This window comes from Dendrobates tinctorius, unplaced genomic scaffold, assembly GCF_039654945.1.
Source record: "Dendrobates tinctorius isolate UK_male_01 unplaced genomic scaffold, ASM3965494v1 ptg000129l, whole genome shotgun sequence".
Taxonomy (NCBI): domain Eukaryota; kingdom Metazoa; phylum Chordata; class Amphibia; order Anura; family Dendrobatidae; genus Dendrobates; species Dendrobates tinctorius.
This window is the reverse complement of record NW_027361797.1, coordinates 46,184,271-46,206,685: the sequence shown is the minus strand read 5'-3', so window position 1 is coordinate 46,206,685 and position 22,415 is coordinate 46,184,271. Positions and strand designations below refer to the sequence as shown.

The window sequence follows — 22,415 nt, the reverse complement described above, 5'->3', positions numbered from 1 at the left end:
TTGGAGAAAGCCAAGTACTTTTGGGAGGGAATAAGGGAGCGGGATCTGACCAACCTTGAAGTGCTGCACTATTAAATGCAGGATGTGGACGAGCTGTGGGACAGTGTGTCCTTCCTCTACGATTATTTTGCGTGTCCAATGGGTCAACATTTGGTGGCCGTCTTCCATCCGCGCAGGCACTGCAGGAGTGAGGATAGCCATTGCTTGGCGGACAATGGCTCGTGCTTCCATGGCATGCGCTTTTAGCAGGCTGTGAAAGACCTTGGAAAACAAGCAGAGAGATGTAATCTTGTAATCTCCACCGAGGTTTAAAATTCAATGACTGACCATAGAAATAGTCACCTGTAAAACAATCTTCTTGTGTATGGCAAACTTGGAGATGATGTGGGCCAGGAGCAGGTGCCCGCTGTACTTGCAGGCAGGGTCTACGCACGCTTTAGACAGCAGGCACGGCCAGGCGAACGTCATGAGACGTCTCAGTTTGCTGTTGCGGTTTTTGTTATTGTCATGGATGTGATGAGGAGCGTGTTCTACCAGAAGGGTCGCAAACTGCAAGAGGTAAATCCTGAGCGAGTCCAGCATATCCGTCTGTTTTTCAGGGTCTAACACCTGTAAATGGACAGAGCAAGAGGACGTCATTGAAATGCTCTGACAAAGACTCCCGTGGACTAGATGCATTTGACAAACCTACCTTGGTAATAAATACACTAGTGATGCTCTCTTGATTGTCCCCTTCCGGATTCGGTGGCCCCAAGAGCTGCTCTCCCTCATTTTTTTCAAAACTGTATAAAAAGGCTGGATTCAGAATATGCTGTAAAACCTGGAGAAAGGAAAAGACATGAAATTAAAAGAAAGTGATTAAAAAAATCCAATAAAATATGGCAAGACTGAAGTGAAGGCAGGTCTTTAGTATACTACCATAGAGCAGTGGCAAAAAAAATGTGACATTAAAGGGGTATTCCAGCCTAAACAATACATCACCTAGCCACGAGGAAGGTGATCATTTTTAAGACTGGGGTGTATCAGTTAAAGGGGTCATCCACGATAATTAGACAACGCCTCAATTACTGTACTCGCCCTCTGCTGCTTGTGCAGCTTCAGCAATGTCACTGTCGGGCCTCTCAGGGTTTGTGCGATATTAAGTCACGTGAGCCCTGCAGACAATCAGTGGCCGCTTCACTCTCACTTCCTTTGGACAAAGTGGACACCCAAAAGAAAACAACAGCATTTGCTCTCAAAACTCTTCTGGATGTCAGTTTTTTCAGAAAAAAAAAATGGGAGTGAAGCTGCCCATTAGCGGCCGTTGACTGGCTGCAGAGCTACCTTGACATAATGTCACGAGAGCCCTGGTATTGCTAGAATGCCGCTGGCACGTGAGTACAGGCAGTTTTTCTTTTACATCATGGGGGAGGGGATATAGCAATTGAGAACAGGTTGTCTGAGTAATGGACAAGCCCTTTAGCTGCTCATGGTTGCTGTCTTATTGGAAGGGAAAAAACCAGGGATGGGCACAAGTCCCAAATTCTGACAATCAATGAGGGACCCAGTGAAAGACGGCCACACCAATCTAACAATTATCACCTATCCATTTTTAGGATGAACTAAACTCAAAAGCATGCCCAACTGGCAAATAATCGTTCCACTAGACCCCATCACCCCAACGTAGGGGTGTAAACCGTTTAGCTGCTACGCTATTGGTAGTAATGCAGGAAGACGGGTTGCTCTGCTTTCGTTAATCACCTTAGCCTTCAGTTCATCTCCAAAGTTAGAATCGCTAAACTCGACAAATCGGAAAAACAGTGCTCTCTTCTGGGCAATGCTATAGGTTTTGGGGATCTCTTCCTCCATGTATTCCTTTAGGAAAGTCATGTTACACAGGAAGCGGCCAGTAAAAGCGCGAAGCAGCTGGAAAAGCAATTCGATGTCCCCAAAATTGCGCCTAGGAGAAGAAACAACATCAGAGCAGAGAACGCAGCTTGTAAAGTTGTCGACTTGCACATGGAAGATTACACTCACTTGCAGTAGTTAAGGAGGCAGAAGGAAAGTAGCTTTGGCTCCTTCCAATTCGTGGCCACCATGTTGTCCTTCCGATGACGTTCTTGGAAAGCGTCGCTGACCCAGACGCGCCTTAGGTGGCTGACCAGGGAATGCTGATTGGCCAGCCAGCTCTCGTCGTTCTTCACTATAATGCTGATGATCTAGGAAAGAGAAGGATGACGTCTTTCAGGATTCTAATACAAAACTTGTGTCCTGCTATATGGAAACACACATGGAGAATTTTGGATCTGTTTTAAAGAATTACCTTGATAGCCTGGAACTGCAGATCAAGTCGCATGGTGCTGGTACCGGTACTGGGGGAGCCCGGACGGACAGTGGTTTGTGTAACCCCAGGGAGCAGGAGTGTAATGAAGCGGTTAGGGTTAGCAGCCAGGACGTCTCGTAAGGGTTTTGCATCCTTGTGTTTTAAAAAGCTCTTGGTGGATAAAAAAAAATAAAAATAAGATTTTCACCTGTCGCCCACAGTCGGCATTAATATAAAATGGGTTAAACACACACTTGGGCCCCTGGGATACTCACCATGAACATTCGGCTCCACTGAGGATCGTTCAGCGTGGCCTCCATCATGAAAAGCTCCACAGTCTGAGATGGATGACGAGTTAAAAATTTTATCAAGGGCTCTCTGAAGGGACTTCCAGCCTGTGGATAAGCAGAGTGTTACCTATGTAGCACAATCAGTCGTAAATATGGGTAAAATTATTTCTTCGTGTTAGCAGCTACTGTTATCGATTTGACATGTCCAAGTCTCACGGTCTGTGTGCGGACCGCTAATTCCTGACCCAAACTCAACAGCTTCATTGGCATACATGAGATTGTTGAGTTCAGGACTGGAAATTAAGGAATGGGCATGCCAAAGCAGCTACATAAAATTGCACTACGTTTCAGGCTGCATTCATTTTCAGACCTCCCGCTATATGCAGTTTGCAGCTGCATATAGCGTCAAGATTTCTCTCTGATGGGAATATCTCTGCAATTAATAGAAGTTGGATGTGAGATCTGTGTGTATCCAGGTTTCTGCTGTCCTCATTAGCTCATAACAGCACAGCTTCTATCCTGCACTTTGCTCCTTGTTTGCTGCCCTCCCCGAGACTATAAGTGCTTTCAACCCTCTCCACACTTCAGAGATCTTTGTATAACCCCCTTCCTGATGAGATCTATAACACCGAGATGAAAAGTGGGGGAGCAGAGAGCAAAGCACAGCCCCTAGCTAAGATAACGGACTTACAGACACTATACAGAAAACATTTTTTAAAGAAAACGGTTTAGAAAATAAAACAACAATAAAACAAAAATCTGTGCAAAGGTGCCCATAGCCTTTAATCAAACATATAGGTCTTTTCCATTATCCCAGTGAGCTAAAATCATGATTTTTTTTTTTTTTTTTACAGAAAACTTGTACTTAAAAGGGCTGTCCAGTCAGGGGCAACCCTTTCAAAATGGACTCGCCAGGCCGACAAGGTGGTGCCATGGTCCTGCTCCTGGCAATCACATGATTTTGCAGAAGGAAGCTGATGCCATTCATTCAGTTCTCCGACAATGGCAAAATCCCATAGACAAGTGATGCTGTTTCTAGAAGGCATCCATGTATCTCTAATCTTTTAAAAACCCCTTTAAAGCGGCTCCAAAGTGAATTTTCACCTTTGACAAAACTTATTTTTCACGCCTAAAATTTGTAAAAAGTGAGGAATTTATGCACCAGTTTTGTGGAATTGTAATGTCACAAATTACAGATTTTCCAGTCCCTATGACAGAAACGGGGGGTTGTTTATAGTGCAAAGCTACACCACGTGTATGATATTTTTTCAAATGATTTTTCAGAAATATGGTGCATTTTACTACATTGATGTAAGGATTTAAGGGGGTTTTCCAGGACTTTGATATTAATGGCATATCTTTAGGATATATTATCAAAATCACATGGGTGGGGTCCAACCACCTACGATCTTGCTGTTTGCAGCTGCCATGGCGGACTGGCAGATGTACACAGATGACACAGCTCCATACTCCGTGTAGTGGCCATTCTCAGGTATTGCAGCTCAGCTCACATCCCATTAAAGTGAATGGTCAGAGCTGTAGTACAGGTCTGTGGACTCCAATTTCTGCACTGATAAGCATGAAAACCGACCATGAATGAAACCATAATCTTTATTACTTCTCAAGGGAGGGTTGCACATTACAAAAGGAGTCAAACCTTGGCAGGGGAGGATAAGGACGTACACTGGGTACATTTCCTATGGAGCTGCAAAACAGCCAACTGATGGGAGTATCGGTGTTGGCGCCCCATATACTAATTACCTATTGTAAGGGCGCAGACAGCCGTGTAAATAAGACTGTGATCGGAATGAAGTGCATGGACTGGCCATCGGCTCTACCCACCAGAACATGACAGCTTCATGTATTTCTATACAGCAGTCATGCTTAGGTAGGGAGGGCCGCCGGCCAGTCCGTGCACTGTGTTCCGATTTATACGACCCTCAGACTGAACCCTAAGGATAGGTCATCAATATATCAGCTGGATAGCCCCTTTAAGTCTGGAAATAAGTCTCCCTCCGTACACAGATGTACCTCTATGAGCATGGCCCGTTCAGTTTTCATCACCACCTCCAGTAAAGGCTTCACCAAGGTCTGCGGAGCCGCCGGAATCAGGTGAAAGAGATTTATAATTGCGGAGCAAATCTTCATTTCCTATAAGAAAAGAACAGCACAAGGAGTCGGGAGGCTAATCGTCAGGGATATGAAAATAACCACTGGCCACTTTGCTCATGCAAACTCCCTCGGCTGGAGTAGTTCTGTTCCTTGGACGAAAATCTTGCTGCTGATACTGTGATAAGAGAATATGGATTTTTTTTTCACTGCCCAAAACTGGATTTTGCCAAGTAGTCCCGGCGCTAAGGGTGCTGGATGTTATACCAACATGGCAAAAATGCACGAATGGTGTCTGGAATAATAAAGAGGGGTGAGAGGATTAACGCGAGTCACCCACACGAAAAGTAGGGTGAATAAAAAGTGCATTCGCCTTCGGACACAAGTAAAGATTTTCAACTCTCTGATACAATTTGGGATTTAATGCCGCCTCATTTTTAAGATCTCTGCTTGCTGTAGCAGATCGAGACACTCTTGTTGGACACATGAGCCAAAAACGCTTCAGCCGGGACAGTGACCTTGAAAACATTGACAAGAAGTTTGCAGAACTTCTCAACGGCAGCTCTTGGGATCCTAACTGTACAGGTAAGCCATGCAGGAGTCGTACAGCGACCGTCCCGTATGACGGGCGCCACAAACACACATAGAAATGACGGCACACGACACTGGAAGGTACAAAAGCACAAGACCTCTTACACAATACGATATGTGGTCCTCACACCAGTCCGGGGGAACCCGCGACGACGCTGGACGCTTCGTCCACGAGGACAGGTCTGAGGACTACAGCGCTGGGCAAATATACAAGAGACCAGGACGACAACTTCTGAACAATGCTCAATTCTCACCTCTACCCCCTCCACGGCAGGCTGGACCAAAAAAAGAGGACAGTGAGAATTCGAGGACCAATAACAGAGGTTTTGTACTATGTCATTTAAAGGGCATCTAAACTTTTAATTAGTTGAGGGGCACCCGACACCCCACTGACCATTTTCTCAGCCTCTGCAAGCACAGAGAACTGTACAGATGGCAATGGAGCTAAATACTAAGTGGGTGTCAGGAACGTTGCAATGAGCAAGGGCTATAACATTTAAAAGTTTGGCTACCCTTTAAAAGAGTTGTAATAGACTAAAACAGGGGTCCGATCTGTTTGCCCTTCAGAACAGCGCCACTCTTGTCCATGGACTATGCAAGTATTGCGGTTAGTCCCAATCCACCTGAATGGGGCTGAGCTAAATACCATGATCTCCACCGGGACAAGAGTAGAGTTTCTGGAAGAGAAAAATAAATCAGCCCGTCTCATAACCTCATTAAGCCGTCCTCCAAAATGACATATCACGTATAACATAGCAGGTTAAAGGGACCGTACACGACAAGTACAGGGAACGCATGATAAGAACTGCCCCATACAATATGGGATGTGGGATTATTTCTATGGCATTTTAAAGGAAACGGGTCCGGCAGCTCAGAGGGCAGCATGGCATAGTCACCGAAGCGCTGCTTTCACTGGTGCATTTGTGTGTGTCCATGGGTGTTGATTTTGGTAAAACCTGCATCCTTTTAGTTGTGAGCAGGGTACTAATGAGTTCTGGGCTTCACCCCACCTTTCACCTACTGACTGACAGCTTTCTCTGTAAAGGGCATTCTCATTTTCAAAATCCAATCCCAATGTATAATAATAATATTATTATTAATAGTAAATACCCGGAATTAGAAATGTAGTATAGTTCTTCTCATTCGCTATGTCGCTTACCCCATGTGCAGGGTATTGCAGTAGCTTAGGTATCCATGGTTACGACTACTAACCACTAACTTTCACTACATGCTTGGTCGTAACCATGGATACATAAGCTACTGCAATGCCCTGCACATGTGGTAAGTGACATAGCTCATCAGAACTATACTACATTTCTAATTGGAGGTATTTGTTGCTATTATTATTATAATATCTGCTACACATTTGGATCATTCCTACCTTATAGTACGTATCTACAGAATCTGACAGCTTCTGAACTGATTGGAGTGTCAGATATGTCTCTGGCAAGGAAAATGGAAACACTCAGTTGTCCCAGAAGATCAGATTAGGGATAATTACTGCTCCTACTGTCAATATCTCCTTCTGACGCAAGTTCTGATAAAAGACCACATCACCTTGCAGCCTTCATTGCACTTGCTGAAGTCCAGAGACAGCCTGCCAACCACAGAGCCTACATTTGCAATACGGCAGTCCACAAGTGCACACGGAGCAGCAAAGTGGCCAATGTCACTTAGAAGCATCTCCCTGAACATTTTGTAGTTAACCACAAATAAAGGAGCAAAGGAAAAATGCAAAAAATAAAATGTTTAAAATGAACATGTGCATAGAACACAGCTTATATTTTGCTATCGCCACCTACTGAAAACTCATCCAACTGCAGGCAATGAAGAATGGAGATCACCACATCAACCTGCCTGGACTAGAAGCCACTGGGTCTAATCAAAATCATCCGATAAGAGGTCCGGCAAATCACCCGACTGATGCATTTATTGTGGCTGCAGAGAGGAATAAAAATATGCTTTTGTTTTTTTTTATTTCGCCTCCTTGTTGAGGCGATATGGAGATATTAGCAATCATATTTTGCCTAATGAGTTAACTTTAGTTATGTCCAAGTGGGTGGCGGTAGATATATTTCTCTGGGGGGGGGTGTACTTATTCTCCTTGTATGACACTGACCAATCATAAGCAGGCAACAACATAGAAGTGCAGAAGGAACAGTGATGTTAACAGGGTCACATGATCTCAGTCCACAGGTCCTGCCAGCGGGAGTGCACAACTGAAATAAGCACTGAAGATATATTATACAGCACAGAAGTATTGAGCTATTAAGGCCAGCTATTATTTCCAGGACTTCAGTGCTGTGTAATTTATCTTCAGTGTTTATTTCAGCTGCACACTCCAGCTGGCAGGACTTGTGGACTCAGGTCATATGACCCTGATGACATCACTTGTCCTTCTGCACTTGTATGTTGCTGTCTGCTTATGATGGGTCAGTAGTGACATACAGGAGGCAGAAGTACACATCCCCAGTGAAAACTATCTAACACCACCCATTTGGACTTAAAGTTAACTCATTAGATACAAAATATTCAATTGCTAATATTTCCGCAACAGTAAGGAGAGATTTAAAAAAAAAAAAAAAAAAAAAAAAAAAAAAAAAAAAGTTTTATTTTCGTCTGCATCAACAATTACATTGAGTGTCCAGCTCTAAGCTGCAGTACCTGAGATTGACCACTAAGCACAGCTCAGGGCTGTGGTGATCGCCAGGACCCTCATGATCAACAGACAAATGATGTATGGTGGTGCCAGATCCTCACCAATCGAATATCGAAGACCCCCATCATGTTAAGAAGCCAGACAGACAGAGCACACAATAAAACAGAATCCAAATATAAACCTGTGCAAAAACACACAGTGAGCGACTATAGTCAGTGGACGAGTCAGACACAAGACACGTCTCTGGTCAGTGCATATTACATGGTAGTGTCATTTATAGATCTGATCCCCAGGCCGCACACCAAACACCGCTAATGAATGTCGTGTTCAAGTCACAAGAAATCAATTAGGCATTTTTTATTCCATTTTTTCCCTAGGCGAGTCTTCTCTGCCTGTGAGTGAATCATTAACCTTTCCTTATTGGAAAGCCAATAACTTATGTTCCCACATATGTAGCGGCCACAGCAGAAATGTAACACAAATCGGTGCAGTTTTGACGGTTAATTGGTTATTCTTAAAATTATCAAATTACAAAACTGCTTGTAAAACCAACAACTTTGCAATCTGCTAATTATGAAAAATCCTCTTTGTTCTGAAAACGGACAGATTTTTAACTATTATTTGCAGAGGTGGCCAGTAACCTAGGCAATAAGTAGTAGTCCATCAGAGGAGGATGGTCTCCCAGGTAAAGAATGCAGCACTTACAAGCTTTTTCCAATAGAGCTAGTAAGCGCAGCCCAGTAGTTGGGAGGAATCACTGGAGCGCAACAATCCCACCAGCTTCGGAGCTCCTCCAATGGTAGAAAGGCAACTTAGAGCAACATAGGGAACCACACAGATTTGGCCAGTGGCGCGATGATAGCGCTGGTCTGTACTGTCAATCAAGCAGGAGTGCATGGTCCCTTGGCACGCAGCGAAGCTGGGGAGCTCAGCTTTGCACTACCAAACACGAGGAGACCCCATTAATGAAGCGTGGTTCTGCAGGTTATCTGTAGTTTTGCTCACAAACCATTACCAAAAATGTCAGTGTGAGTTATACTTACATTTCCCTCACTTCTTTGCCCTCCTTTGTGGGTGATGACCACAACTTCCATCCATTTCCGCAAGTGTTGCTAGGGTGGAAAATAAAACAATTCAACAGATTAGAGGCGACGATCTGATTGGACTAAAACTAGACAGGCAGAATGATTGAATTCTTGTTCTGATTCAGGAGGGATAATGGGTCTTGGGAGCCCCCTGATGGTGACCAATGGGGGGGGGGGGGGGACAACAGTGGGGCCTCTAGTGATGGGTGGTAAATGTTACATGCACTGTCGCTCTCTCTTACCATCATCTGATCGCAGAATTTATCATTGAAGGAGTTGGGGAAGAGACGGGTCACAGATGTCAGGCGATTGACAACATTGAGGGTCAGACTGCGGTAGTCTCCAAGCATCATCAGAAGAGGCCTCATGTGGGTATGAATCTGGTCGACTTCTATAGTGGCTCCCTCCAAAAACTATATACCAAAAAATAATGAAAATCACCAATGCACTTGGCAACCAATGGCCAATTTAAAGATTAGCAAAGAATTACATGCACCCAAAATTTCATTTTCCACCCAGAAAATCAGTGCAGGCAATTAAGTGACTCCTTTTCTGTCTAACTTAATTTCAATTGTAATCCATCCTAATCACCAGGCACAAAAAGATGGATTACAGGACGTGGGGCAGAGCTGGGTGTTTCTGCTCTTGCTCTCCTGTCTGCTTCAGTTTCAGGTCAGCCATTGGATAAAGACAGGAGCAAAGGAGCAATGTACTCGTATGCTGTGGAGGAAACATTCATGCACCTATAGTTTGGGCAGAATGCTGAAAAGGAATTGTCCACTGAATAAAATTAGATAGCTACTTATAGGGCTGGGGGGGGGGGGGACTGGGATAGTTCCTGGCTATATTAAGACTGGTATGTGCACCAAATGCAGTTTCACCTTATTGTGGGGAATTGGGGGCAGCAAGACCATGCTTTTTCTTTGGATTTTGGGTGAAAACACAGGCACCCTTTAAAAGGGAACCTGACCGCTGATACAAGCTGCAAACGGATTGACACTGAAATGCTGCCGCCGGGGACCATGACGTGCAGTAAACTAGTCGGACAGGTGGTCCCTGGCAGCTTCTTCCTGCCTGGTGCCCTAGATTTACTGGTTTCTCCCTACATGCGCGTACAGGCAGAGACCTGTCAATCCTGGGCAGCCGGGTGGGGAAAAGCCGTAGGGCATCTGCAACAGACCCCATTATAAGTAAATTGAGTCTGACGGGTGCAGTTGGTGTCCACTGTGTGATGGATCCGCCACGGCGTTGAGACTTCTGCTTATAACAGAAATGGCTGACAGATCTGCTTTAATAGTCAGACTATTAGAAAAGGTGGATTAGCATATTCCAGATTAATGGAACTTTAATGCATTTCCACACGTGGATTATCCCAGACTTGATTATTATTCCTTCAGTATGAAGAACGCCTGACATCTCTCTGGGCCATTGTAAGAGATTCGTCATTAATCCTCCTTACATGTCATATCTCTGCACCAAATCCTTTTATTTTCCCTGGTCTTCTACCCTGTAGCCAGCCGGTGACTGAGTAATTAGGCACAGCATAATAAGAATGCACCACTCTTAAGCATGTTCTGAAAATTGCCAGAAAAATGAATGCAGACGTGTCAGTGCCTTCTCACCTTCCTCATACAAGCTTCTCCGGCCTCTTGAAGCTCGTTGTTTGTGGAGTTAAGGGCCTTGAACAGCGCAGCAATGATTTTCTCTCTCGACTGCGGTAAATAGTTGCAAGCAGCTAAGGCATCTGTTCAGATACAAGCAAATTTAAGACTAAGATCCCGAAAAGCTGTGTTCATACGGTAAAAAATTTCTATAAAAAAATATTTTATTTTAAAGTAGGATGCCAGAATTTTATTATTTTGCACATATAATGGTAATTTGACAACAATTCTGACCATGTGATATATGTTATCCTAGCTCAGTTGCATCTATACAATGTGACTCCCTTCATTATGGACAACTGTAGAACAGGAAAACAATCTCTGACTTCCTGTGAACATGAGATGACATCGCACAATGTTCAGTGTATCCTTTGAGATACACTAGGGCTTGTCTTCTCTGCCTCCTGCTTGTAAGAACTTACAAAATGTAACCTATCACAAGCAGGAGGCAGGACAAAGAGGCAGAAGCTGTTTCACAGATTACTTGGAGACAATCCTGTATGCACCAGGCAATTTCAGTTCTGTATCACTAATCCATCATTGGTAAAGAATCAACAGAGATGACATTTGAGAAAAGACACATTGACTTGAACAGGATACAAACACACAAAAGGACACACACGCATGGCATACACGAGCCTCTACATTTCACTTTAATAGCAAATACGGTGCTGTATAGGTTTAAAAAATGCTGAAGGATTTCTCAGTGCAGCATTTTGGAGATCAATTCAATAAAAACCCCATCTTCTCCAAATCTAAACAAGAATCCAGCTACAGAGATTTCTCCAAGACCACACACTATAGAAGCACTCCCATCAACCCTTTTAGCCTCTTGGTTTATTGTAATCATATTATATATCATTGTGTACTTACAATTGCTCATTTTGCCTTTCAATCCAATTAATTATTCTCTTTCCTCTGCTCTATGTAGAAACTGGAAATCTCTTGTCCCTGCATCATCCTCTTCACCTCCTGACTCAGCTGCTCCCTCTTCCACTTGTCAGGGACTTTTGCAGTGACTAATACATGGAAAATTGACCTCCTGTTTCTACACAGAGCAAAGAAGGATTCAGCTAGTCCATTTATAATGACAGGAGGTCATAAACCTAATGGATAAGAGAAGAATTACCTGGGTAAAAGAGCAAAATGAGCAACTGTAAGTACAAAGTGCTATATAATGTGAGGATTGCAATATATTAAGATAAACATTTTGATGGGAGGAGGAGGAGTGCATCTTTAAAAGTGAAGCTTTTACAATAATATAGAAATGGTTAAATCCAGATTTTTTTCTAGAAAGCCATTTCAAGTCATTCACGACAATAGTTAGGCTTACTCAGAGCAGCAATTCTCAGCGGCACAAGAGAGGAAAGGCTTTTATAACACGGCAGCTTCATGAGTGTCGCGTCTTCTGCTTCACACAAGTTTAGGAGCTAAAAGGAGAAAGGAAAGTTTAAGAAAAACTATAGCAATTTGAAACAGCGCAAACTAAAAATAGATTTAATGATCTTCAGGAAAACCATAGAATCCTTCCACTGAAAAGTTCTACGGCTTCAAATCATCACTACTCTCAAGATCTCTGGTTGCTGTCAGTAATGAAAAACCCCGCTCCGTTTACTCCCAAAAGCTTTTACTTTCAAGTACCATCAAGTCAGACTGTAATGCCACCTACACGTGATCAGAGACAATTTATAGCCTGGAGACGGAAAGAACAATGTATCCGTTCACTGAAAGCAAGGGAGATTTTGAAAATGGTGAAAAATGGAAACACAAATAAGGTTAGAAATTTGCAAAAGTTTTTATTATTTAACAATTAAGGTATATTTACAGGACATCAGAGAATTTATTTAAAGATAGGTTTAGAAGCATTCATTTTATTTTTTATACCTGTCAATACAGAAGGGGAGATCTAACCACTGAGTCACAGGTTCTTGCGGATCAGTGATCACTCCTGACAAGCAGAGTGCCGCAGAGATCAGAGAGCCGCAGAGATGAGAGGACCGCAGAGATCAGGGTGCTGCAGAGCCCCGATTTTGAGATAGCCCAGAGATTACCAAGTGATCCCCTAGTCTACTGATAGATAATAATCTGCTTTTCTGTATTAAAGCATTTGTTTTTTTCCCAGCAAAAAAAAAAAAATAACTTTGCCTCCAGATAGGTGCCCATCAGGACATTATTTCCTGAGCCGGCACATGACAAGACTTGTATGTGAACGGGGCTGGCTGCCCACTCCAAAAGCTAAGCCACCCCCCCCCATCTCTGTCACCGTGGATCAGCTGGGATCCAATATGGAGCGATGACTAGACAATTGGGGCACCTGGCCTAAAAGAATTCTACTTGTAAGGTATGCAACTTACCAATCATTTATGTATATTGCTTTTGACCAAAAATTCGAGGTAATTATGGGCCAACGGTGAAGCCCAGCTCTTATACCCATCAGTGAATAATAGCAATGCAGCCTTCTAAAGTGGAGGTGTATACAGAGAGGTTACCTCGGAGTAGAAGACTTTGTGCTCCACCACATTGAGGTCCATGGTGAACAGACGGGGCTGCAGTGTGGTGCAGAAGGTGTTCCCCTCCATGAGGCCGATCTGAGCGTTCGCTGGCTGGTGACGCAGGAGGTGCTTCTTAGGAGGAACCATGTCTTGTAACACCTAGAAGGTAACAAACCATCAGGATTGTAAAGGAGAAACCGACCGGGAGAGATTTTAATTCGGTCCGCACGTTACCTCTTTATGGGGTTCCATGATCATGGTGACACCTTTGCCGGTCACTTGGGCCAAGACTTGCAGAGAGTGCATGGCTTGCTTTCGCACAGTAGGGTTGGGTGATGTGACTTCTCGCACAAGATCATGTGTTACCAGGTGGAAGGACTTCTCCTGTGCAGTTGTTATGTCCTCCGTCTTCTCCTCATCCTTCAGCGGGGTGGCACATCTGATCAATAATTGCTCAAGAGTCGTCTTTGCCATAGCAACTGCTCCATTAGAAACCTAAGGCCAGAAATAATCTAATAAGAAAAGGACAAGCGGCACCTATAGAAACGTAATGGATGACGATACACAGACTTTGCATAGCGAAGGGCGCCCCCTAGTGGCTCTGGATGTGGTGGAAGCTGTTGTATAGGACACCTCTTGCAACACAGGACTTTAGGAAAGTATAACTCACAGCGAGTCCAGCTTCATGCCATAGGACCATGCTGGGAGTTGTAGTTTTTGCCATGGGACCATGCTGGGAGTTGAGGTTTTTGCAATAGCAAGTTTCACAAGTTGAAGGCCAGCAATATGTAACATCTTCCTTTTATGTTGAGTAAGGATTCTGCGACTTCGGGAACAGATAAAATCATTTTGTACCATTAAAGTGGTCTCCAGGCATACAACACCGATGACCTATCCTTAGTCTGAGTCATCAATTTTAGTACGGTGAGGGTCTGGCAGGCGGTGACTACACTCGAGTTACAGCAGCTCAGCTCCTATTGAAGTGCATGGGAGCTTAGCTGCAAGGACATGGACATGGCCACTAAACAGCATATTCAGACTCAGGACACTATGAACATCTGCTGTTTGGGGTACTTCCTAACAGCGGATTAGTAGTTGGACCCCACCAATAGAATATCATGACTGATCCTAAAAATAAGTAATCAATACCAGAAAAATCCCTTTAAAGGGAATCTGTAAGCACTTTTTTCTTGCCATGTAATACGAAGGCAGCATGATGTTGGGGCAGAGACCACGATTCCCCAGCGATTTGTCACTTACTAGTCTGTGTGTTTCAATAAAATCAGTGTTTAATCAGTATATTAACACTAGAGGACTAGTTGTCTGGTGCCTGCTAGTCCTCCTCATTTATATAACCCCGCCCCCAGCACTGACTGGCAGAAAGCTGCCAATTAGTGGTGTGGGCGGGGTTATCCACAGCTCAGCATTCCGAGCTCAGAAGCAACGAAAACTGTGATTCTACCACAACTGCTGCACCCAGCAAACTAAGCGATATATGGCTGGAATCAGGGTCTCAGCCCCTACATCATGCTATTCTCAGCAGTGATTGCAAAAAAACCTGGTGGAAGATTCTTTTTAAATCACAAAACGCACAATGATTCTTTGCAAGAAGTGCTCAGATCCTCCACCAATATCCATAGCAATACTCTGCTCTTCTGTAAGTCACATCCAACATAACCAAAGAGAAAGCAGAAAGCAAACTAATAGGCAAGATCTATTCCAGAGCTAGGCAAACTGAGGCCCGAGGGTCACACCTGGCCCTTGGGATGTTCCAGTCTACCCAAAGACTGAGACAGCTGGAGGGCTGATAGTGGTCCACCGGCCGCACCATGCCGTTGCCTGCCGCCCAACACCGCTGTCACCACTATCCACATCCTCGGGTTGCAGACAGTGGTGAATACATTGGTGGAACACGGTGCCGCCGAGACAGCATACAGGATAACGTCACACCGTGTCTGCTGTGCGGAAAGTTAGTGCACCGAAGACCGGAACAGAGCACCGAAGGAGCTATGTGGGGGTCATACTGTATATAGGAGGCTGTGTGTTTGCTCACACCATGTGGGGGCGCATACTGTATATAGGAGGCTGTGTGTGAGCTCATACAGCATATGGGAGGCTTTGTGCGGGCTCATACTGTATATAGGGGGATGACAGCATACTTAATTCAGCTCAGTATTAAGTGATACAATATTAAGATAATCAATATGATAATATTTATATTGAGCAGAATTCATTGATATCTATTGGTTTGGCCCTCAGTCACAGTCTCTCATGTGGCCCCTTGGGAATAAATGACCACACCTGATCCATTCACCCTGTCAGTTAAAGGGCCGCAGCGCCCCCCACACCTGTGTGTACTCCACCCTTGAGCAGAAAGATTACAGGTGTCAAGCAGAATTGTGCGCATATTAAATACCTCTCCGGTCAGGTCCATCATGACGAAGAGCAGGGCTTTTAGGAAGGTCTGCTGATTCTGAAGCACCCAAATCAGAGGGAGGCGTTCCATGAGGAATTTAATGGAAACCACACCGCCAAGCTTCGCATACCAGGCTTGTTCATAGCAGCAGGCACACAACCGCTCCACGATGTATGAGAACAACGGAAGCTGGCACGCCTGGAAGAAAAACAAAAATCGCTATTACTTCTATCATATAACCTATCACATATTATACCCAGCCACATCTAAGGCACGTGGCTCCACCTGCTATAAGTTTTAATCAAATTGTGCTTAAAAAAAAAAAAAAATGAACTGATTTATTAGAAGGTGGAAGTGGAAACTTTATAACGCCGTTACCCTTTCTTTGGATCCAAGGATAATACTGGCGACATCGAATATCACTGCCAAAGCCACCTCGCCAATCTTGCACAACTCCTTCTCTTCATAGGCCATGCAGATGGCAATGGCGTCAATCAGTACGAGGGGATCCATGCCTTTTGAACCATTCTCTTCACTGTGAAACATGGCTGTGCTGGGCTGACTGCCAACCTGGTAGCACTGGAGCAGGAACGGGCCTTAAAAGAGAAATGCAAGTAAATATTTGCTCCTGGAAAATGGAACCTGCCAGCAAGAAGGCCCCAGGCAGTATGCCTTAGTGCTATAAACTAGGATTTACTCTAAAGCTGGCCATGTACGTTATGTCTTCTCAAGAAAGATAAGGAGAAGTGATGAACGAGCATGCTCGGATACGGTGTTATCTAGGAATGCTTATGTGCTGAGTGTCTCCGACATGCTCGAAAAATAGGTTCAAGTCCCCGCGGCTGCATGTCTCGCAGCTGTTCCGACAGCCACAACACATGCAGGGATTGCCTAACAAACATTTGTTACACCTGTCGAACATATTATTCGAGCACACCCAAGAAACACTCGGATATAGGGATTTTTGTGTACTCACCGTAAAATCCTTTTCTCCGAGCCATTCATTGGGGGACACAGACAGTGGGTGTTATGCTGCTGCCACTAGGACGACACTAAGCAAATCAGAAAAAAAGTTAACTCCTCCCCTGCAGTATACACCCTGCAGCTGGAGGAGATATGTCCAGTTCAGTGAAAAAAGCAGTAGGAGCTTAAACAGTAAACAGTAACAAACTGTGTCAAAACCTAAGAATGCTACAAATGAGCCAGTAGGCTAAACAGGGCGGGTGCTGTGTCCCCCAATGAACGGCTTGGAGAAAAGGATTTTACGGTGAGTACACAAAAATCCCTATTTCTCCTACGCCTCATTGGGGGACTCCGAGACAGTGGGATGTCCTAAAGCAGTTCCTGGGTTGGGAGCATAGATCTGCTAATACCCCATGTACCTCTGAGTTATGACTGAGGTACTGCCGATTGCAGAATGCCGAGAGCTGCATCTGCAGAGGCCTGAGAATGAATTTGGTAATGTTTTGAAAAGGTATGCAGACTGGACCAAGTCGCAGCCTTGCAGACCTGTTCTGCCGTGGCCTGGTGCCGAATGTCCCAAGAGGCGCCCACTGACCGGGTAGAGTGCGCTTTAATCCCCGCTGGAACAGGCGCGTTCCTAACACGGTAGGATTCCTGAATCACAGAGGGAATCCACCTGGCTAGCATTGCTTTGGACGCGGCTAGGCCCTTCCTATGCCCCTCAGGAAGTATGAACAGGGCATCTGACTTGCGGAAGGGAGCCGTCCGAGAGATGTACCGTCTCAGTGCCCTAACCACATCTAGGGTGTGGAGGGCCTTCTCAATGCGAAGGACTGGCAACGGACAAAAGGAAAGCAAAACAATTTCTTCGTTGAGATGGAAAGAGGAAACAACCTTGGGCAGGAAGGACGGGGACGTCCTGAGAACCACCTTGTCCTGATGAAAATTCAGGAATGGAGAACGGCAGGACAGAGCTGCCGATTCCAAAACTCATCTGACAGACGTAATTGCTACTAGAAAGACCACTTTCCAAGAGAGGATGGTCAATGACACATCCTGCAACGGTTCAAAAGGATCCTCTTGTAAGGCCCCGAGAACCAGGTTAAGGTCCCATGGTTCTAATGGATTCCTATGAGGCGCCACATGGGAGACGCCTTGAATAAAGGTCTTGACCTGAGGTTTGGTGGCAATTTTTTGTTGGAAAAATACTGACAGGGCCGAAATTTGGCCCTTGAATGAGCTAAGCGCGATGCCGGATTTTAGTCCGGATTGGAGAAACTCCAATATGCTCGGAATGGAGAATACCAGAGGGGAACGACCATGATCCTTGGACCATGAAAGGAAGATTTTCCAGGTGCGGTGATAGCACTAATCATGGTGGAGATGACGTCGGGAGAGAAACCAGCCTGTACTAAAATCCAGGATTCAACAGCCATGCCATCAAAGACAGGGCCCCGGAGTTCTGGTGGTAAATCAGGCCCTGAGAAAGCAGATCCATGCGATCTGGAAGTCGCCAGGGAACGTCGGAGACTAGTTGAATTAGTTCTGCATACCATGCTCGGCCAATCTGGCGCAACTAGGATTACAGGCACCCCCTCTGCTCTGATCTTATTGACGACCCTCGGAAGCAAGGAAAGTGGGGGAAAGATGTACGGGAGCCGGAACCGGTGCCATGGCAACACTAGGGCGTCCGCTCCGATGGCGCATGGGTCGCACGATCAGGCAATGAACCGAGACACCTTGTTGTTTAGCCTTGAGGCCATGAGGTCCACATCCAGAGTCCCCCAACGAAGAGAGATCTGGTGAAAGACCTCTGGATGAAGAGACCACTCTCCTGAGGCAATGCTTTGGCGACTGAGAAAATCTGCCGCCCAATTTTCTACTCCGGGGATGTGAATTGCTGAGATGGATGAATGGTTGGTCTCGGCCCAATGGAGGATGTGACTGACTTCGTGTATGGCCATCTTGCTCCGGGTACCTCCTTGGCGGTTGATATACGCTATAGCCGTGGCGTTGTCTGATTGGATCATGATGGGGCGACCTGCGAGGAGATGGTGGAAACTTTGTAGAGCCAATCTGATAGCTCGTATTTCCAAGATGTTGATGGGGAGACGTGATTCTTGGGTTGACCAACGACCCTGAGCTGTGTGGTGATGAAAGACCGCACCCCAGCCGAGAAGACTTGCGTCGGTGGTTACTATCAACCATCTTACTGGGAGAAAAGACCTCCCTTGATTCAGGGAGGACTTCAGAGTCCACCACTTGAGGGCTTGCCTGACCCGCAGGGACAAAAGGATCCGGCGGTCCAGGGAGAACGGGTTCTTGTCCCAAGCAGACAGCAACGCGTGTTGTAAGGGACGGAGATGGAACTGTGCAAACGGAACTGCTTCCATGGCAGCTACCATTTTCCCAAGAACTCTCATGCTGAAACGAATGGAGTGAGAGGCTGGACGGGAAAGAGTCCGCACTGCCTGTTGTAAAGCTTGCGCCTTTTCCGGAGGGAGAGTGACCAACCCGTGGGAAGTGTCCAAGATCATTCCTAAAAAGGAGATTTGCTGAGCCGGTTTCGGGGAAGACTTTGCGAAGTTTATCTTCCACCCCAGGCGTGAAAGTGTATTTACTGTTATCTCCACAGATTCTTCGCAGGCTGAAAGGGAACGGACCCTTGATGAGTAGGTCGTCGAGATACGGTAACACTACTACTCCCCGCGAGTGGAGAATGGCCATGACAGCAGCCATATCCTTGGTAAAAACCCTGGGGGCAGTGGCGAGTCCAAAGGGCAAGGCCACGAACTGGAAGTGTTCGTCGTGAATTGCAAAGCGCAGGAATTGCTGGTGAGATGTGCAGATCGGGATGTGAAGGTAAGTGTCCTTGATGTCGATGGATGCTAGGAACTCTCCTTTTTCCATGGAAGCGACCACTGACCGGAGGGATTCCATTCGGAATCGCCGAACCGTGACAAACTGATTTAACAGTTAGAGATCTAGAATGGGACGCATGGAGCTGTCCTTCTTTGGAACCACAAAAAGGTTTGAATAAAATCCTCTGAACCTCTCGTGATGAGGGACCGGAATGATGACGCCGTCCCTTAAGAGAGCCTGAACAGCCCGAAGGAAGGCTCTTGTCTTTCCCTTGGGCGGAGAGGAAAGGAAAAAAAGAGTTGGAGGGGGAGCGGAGAACTCTATTCTTGTATCCGGAGGACACCAGCTCCCTGACCCACTTGTCATGGACGACCGCGAGCCAGGTGTGGCTGAAGGAAAGTAGGCGGCTGCCTACTTTGTCGGCGTCCGCCGGATACCGCAACAAGTCATTGGGTAGGTCTATGAGACCTGGCTCCTTTGGAACCAGAAGCCCTAGGCCTGGGTTTCCAAGGACGGTTACGTCTGTACGAGACCTGGGAGCCTCTATCTCCACGCGGAGATGGACCTGATCTGGAAGAGAAGGTAGAGGAGGACCAACCAGAGTTGTTGCGAAAGGAACGAAAGCACGCCGGTTGTTGGTTGCGAAACGGCCGAGCAGCTTTTTGTTGAGGGAGGAATTTACTTCCCCCCCAGGTAGCATCAGAAATGAGTTGATCTAGTTTCTCTCCAAAAAGACGACCCGTTTGAAATGTGAGAGAAGTTAAGGATCTTTTAGACGCAGCATCTGCTCGCCAGTCGCGGAGCCATTGGGCTCTTCTAATGGAGATCGCATTAGCAGCAGTTTGAGCAGCGCAATTGGCGGCGTCAAAAGAGGCGTTCACGACGAAGTCCGCTGCGTGAATTATCTGCCTGGCGACCGCGGTTGCTTCCGGAGGAAGATTGGAGTCCTGGAAGGAGGTAATCAAGACCTCTGCCGAAGCGGCCATCGCTTTTGTGACCCAAATTGCCGCGAAGGATGGAAAAAGCGCTGCTCCTGAAGCTTCAAACACTGAACGGGCAAGGAAGTCAATCTGCCGATCGGAGGGGTTTCTGATCGAGGACCCCTCGGATACGGACAAAAGCGTTTTTGAAGCCAGGCGCGATACAGGTGGGTCCACTGGAGGGACTGTAACCAATCTTTCATTAGGTCTGGGTCAAAGGGGTATTTAGTCTGAGTAGACTTGTGCCCCGAGAAGCGTTTATGTGGACGATCTCTGTGTTGCTGAACCACTTCCATAAAATCCGGAAGGCTGGTAAATAACCTGCGCACACACTTGGTTTTCATAAGAGAAATGGGATGTATTGGAGCGAGAACATTATCCTCATCTTACTTCAGAATCTTGTTAACTGATTCTACAAGAGAATCAAGTGACTCTTGATCAGATGGGGAATTCTGAGGGGCAGACGTGTCAGAATCAAACTCAGGGTCGTGCTCTCTGAGAACTCCGGGAGAGGGAGAGCGAGAAATAGGAGTCGCAGATGCAGAAGCGCGAACAGGGCTAGAGGAAGCGTCATGAGTCCACTTTCTAGAGCCCCGACCATCCCTTGAACGAGTACGGCCCCTGCTAGCGGACGGTTCCCTTTCAACGCCAGAGCCTTCCTCGGGAGGTAAGAACGCCTTCTGGCTTGAAGAGCCCTCCCGGAGAGAGAATATAGCCTGGGTCAGAGACTCCACCGACCGTGACAGGGACGCGGCCCACTCAGGGGTACTAAACGCAGGAGACCCGTCAGCAGCGGCGGCAGGGGGCGATTGAGCGCAGGACTGGGCGCAGGCTGGGTCGCAGTCAGTGCAGAACGGATTAGTCTGTGCACTAGGTAGGGCCGCTTTGCAAGAGGTACACACGGTAAAAAATGCAGTGTGCTTTTTTGCAACCCGCTTCGCTTCCTTGGATTGAGACATAGCGCTCCTTGCAAGGGTTAACGTCAGAGTCTGCTGCAGCTGCAGGGAACGTGCCGGGAAGGGGTTAAGCTTTAATCTGGGGCAGATGCAGCTTACCTGGTCCTATTCTGTGTCCCCCGGGAGAAATGGTGTGGCCCTGCGGTGTCACCCGGTATCCGGCTGTCCGCCTCACAGCTTGTCTCCAGCTGAGGTAAAAAGAATATGGCCCCCGAGATTAGAATTGCGCGTCTCGTGCAGGCTGAGAGGGGCCAAAGTGAGGGGGCGGAGCCAATAGTGTGGGCAGCGCTATTCAAATTGCGGCCTAGAAGGCCAGAAAAGCCGGGGCCTGGATTTTGAGCCAACCCGAGGTAGGCGGAAAAGCCGGGGCCTGGATTTTGAGCCTACCCGAGGTAGGCGTCGGTGGACAGGCCGGGGCGGCGCCATTTAAATTGCGGCCTAGCAGGCCTGAAAGCCGGGGACTAAATTTTTTGCGCTACCCGCGGTAGCGCCGAGGGGGTGGGCCGCGATGGGAGGGGGACTGGTGCACCGCCGCTGATGCTACATCAGCGCTACTCCCGGGGGACAGGACCCGACCCCTTACCTCCACTCCAGTGCTCAGCGCTGTCCGGCTCTCTATGCAGGCTCTTATCCTCCAGGTTGGTGATGTAGCAGAGCTGGAGGAGTTATTAAAGGGGCCACGCTCAATTGATCCCCCCTGTAATAGGGGGATTGAGAGCTATGGGGCCGATTCAGGGCCTACGTAAGCGTTGTCCCAAATCTTCTCCGTTACGTGCGCCTGCCCTGGACGGGAACTTCCATTAGGCATCATCGCCAAAGTAGAGGAATCAGCCCCAAAACATTGCAGGAAAGGTACGTGAAGGGTTACTCCACGTGCTTGCCTGTTGTTGGTTTCGGGGGAAAGCGGGCCGTAGAAAGGAACCGTCGCCCCCTTCACTCCGTTAATTAAAAAATAAAAATTTACAGAAAAATTCAAAAATAAAATAACGGTGGGGTCTGAAACCAGACCCAAGTGCCTCCTACAGACACTAAGCATGAACTGGAGATAT

The 22,415-nt window shown here is 46.5% G+C and overlaps 1 protein-coding gene across 5 annotated transcripts in view; it reads right to left on the bottom strand.

Moving 5' to 3' along the window:
* Positions 1-22,415, bottom strand: part of TRRAP (transformation/transcription domain associated protein) — a 196,316-nt gene that overhangs the window by 109,335 nt on the left and 64,566 nt on the right. For all 5 annotated transcript variants that reach the window (XM_073543094.1, XM_073543093.1, XM_073543090.1 and 2 more), the window contains 16 exons: positions 15,984-16,201; positions 15,606-15,803; positions 13,424-13,684; positions 13,187-13,348; positions 12,031-12,127; positions 10,659-10,780; positions 9,279-9,449; positions 8,995-9,063; positions 4,624-4,743; positions 2,578-2,697; positions 2,303-2,473; positions 2,017-2,198; positions 1,741-1,939; positions 692-820; positions 343-609; positions 55-261 (listed from right to left, as the gene is read on the bottom strand). In XM_073543094.1, the coding sequence (XP_073399195.1) occupies positions 55-261; positions 343-609; positions 692-820; positions 1,741-1,939; positions 2,017-2,198; positions 2,303-2,473; positions 2,578-2,697; positions 4,624-4,743; positions 8,995-9,063; positions 9,279-9,449; positions 10,659-10,780; positions 12,031-12,127; positions 13,187-13,348; positions 13,424-13,684; positions 15,606-15,803; positions 15,984-16,201 (2,693 nt within the window). The remainder of the gene's footprint in view (positions 1-54; positions 262-342; positions 610-691; positions 821-1,740; positions 1,940-2,016; positions 2,199-2,302; positions 2,474-2,577; positions 2,698-4,623; positions 4,744-8,994; positions 9,064-9,278; positions 9,450-10,658; positions 10,781-12,030; positions 12,128-13,186; positions 13,349-13,423; positions 13,685-15,605; positions 15,804-15,983; positions 16,202-22,415) is intronic.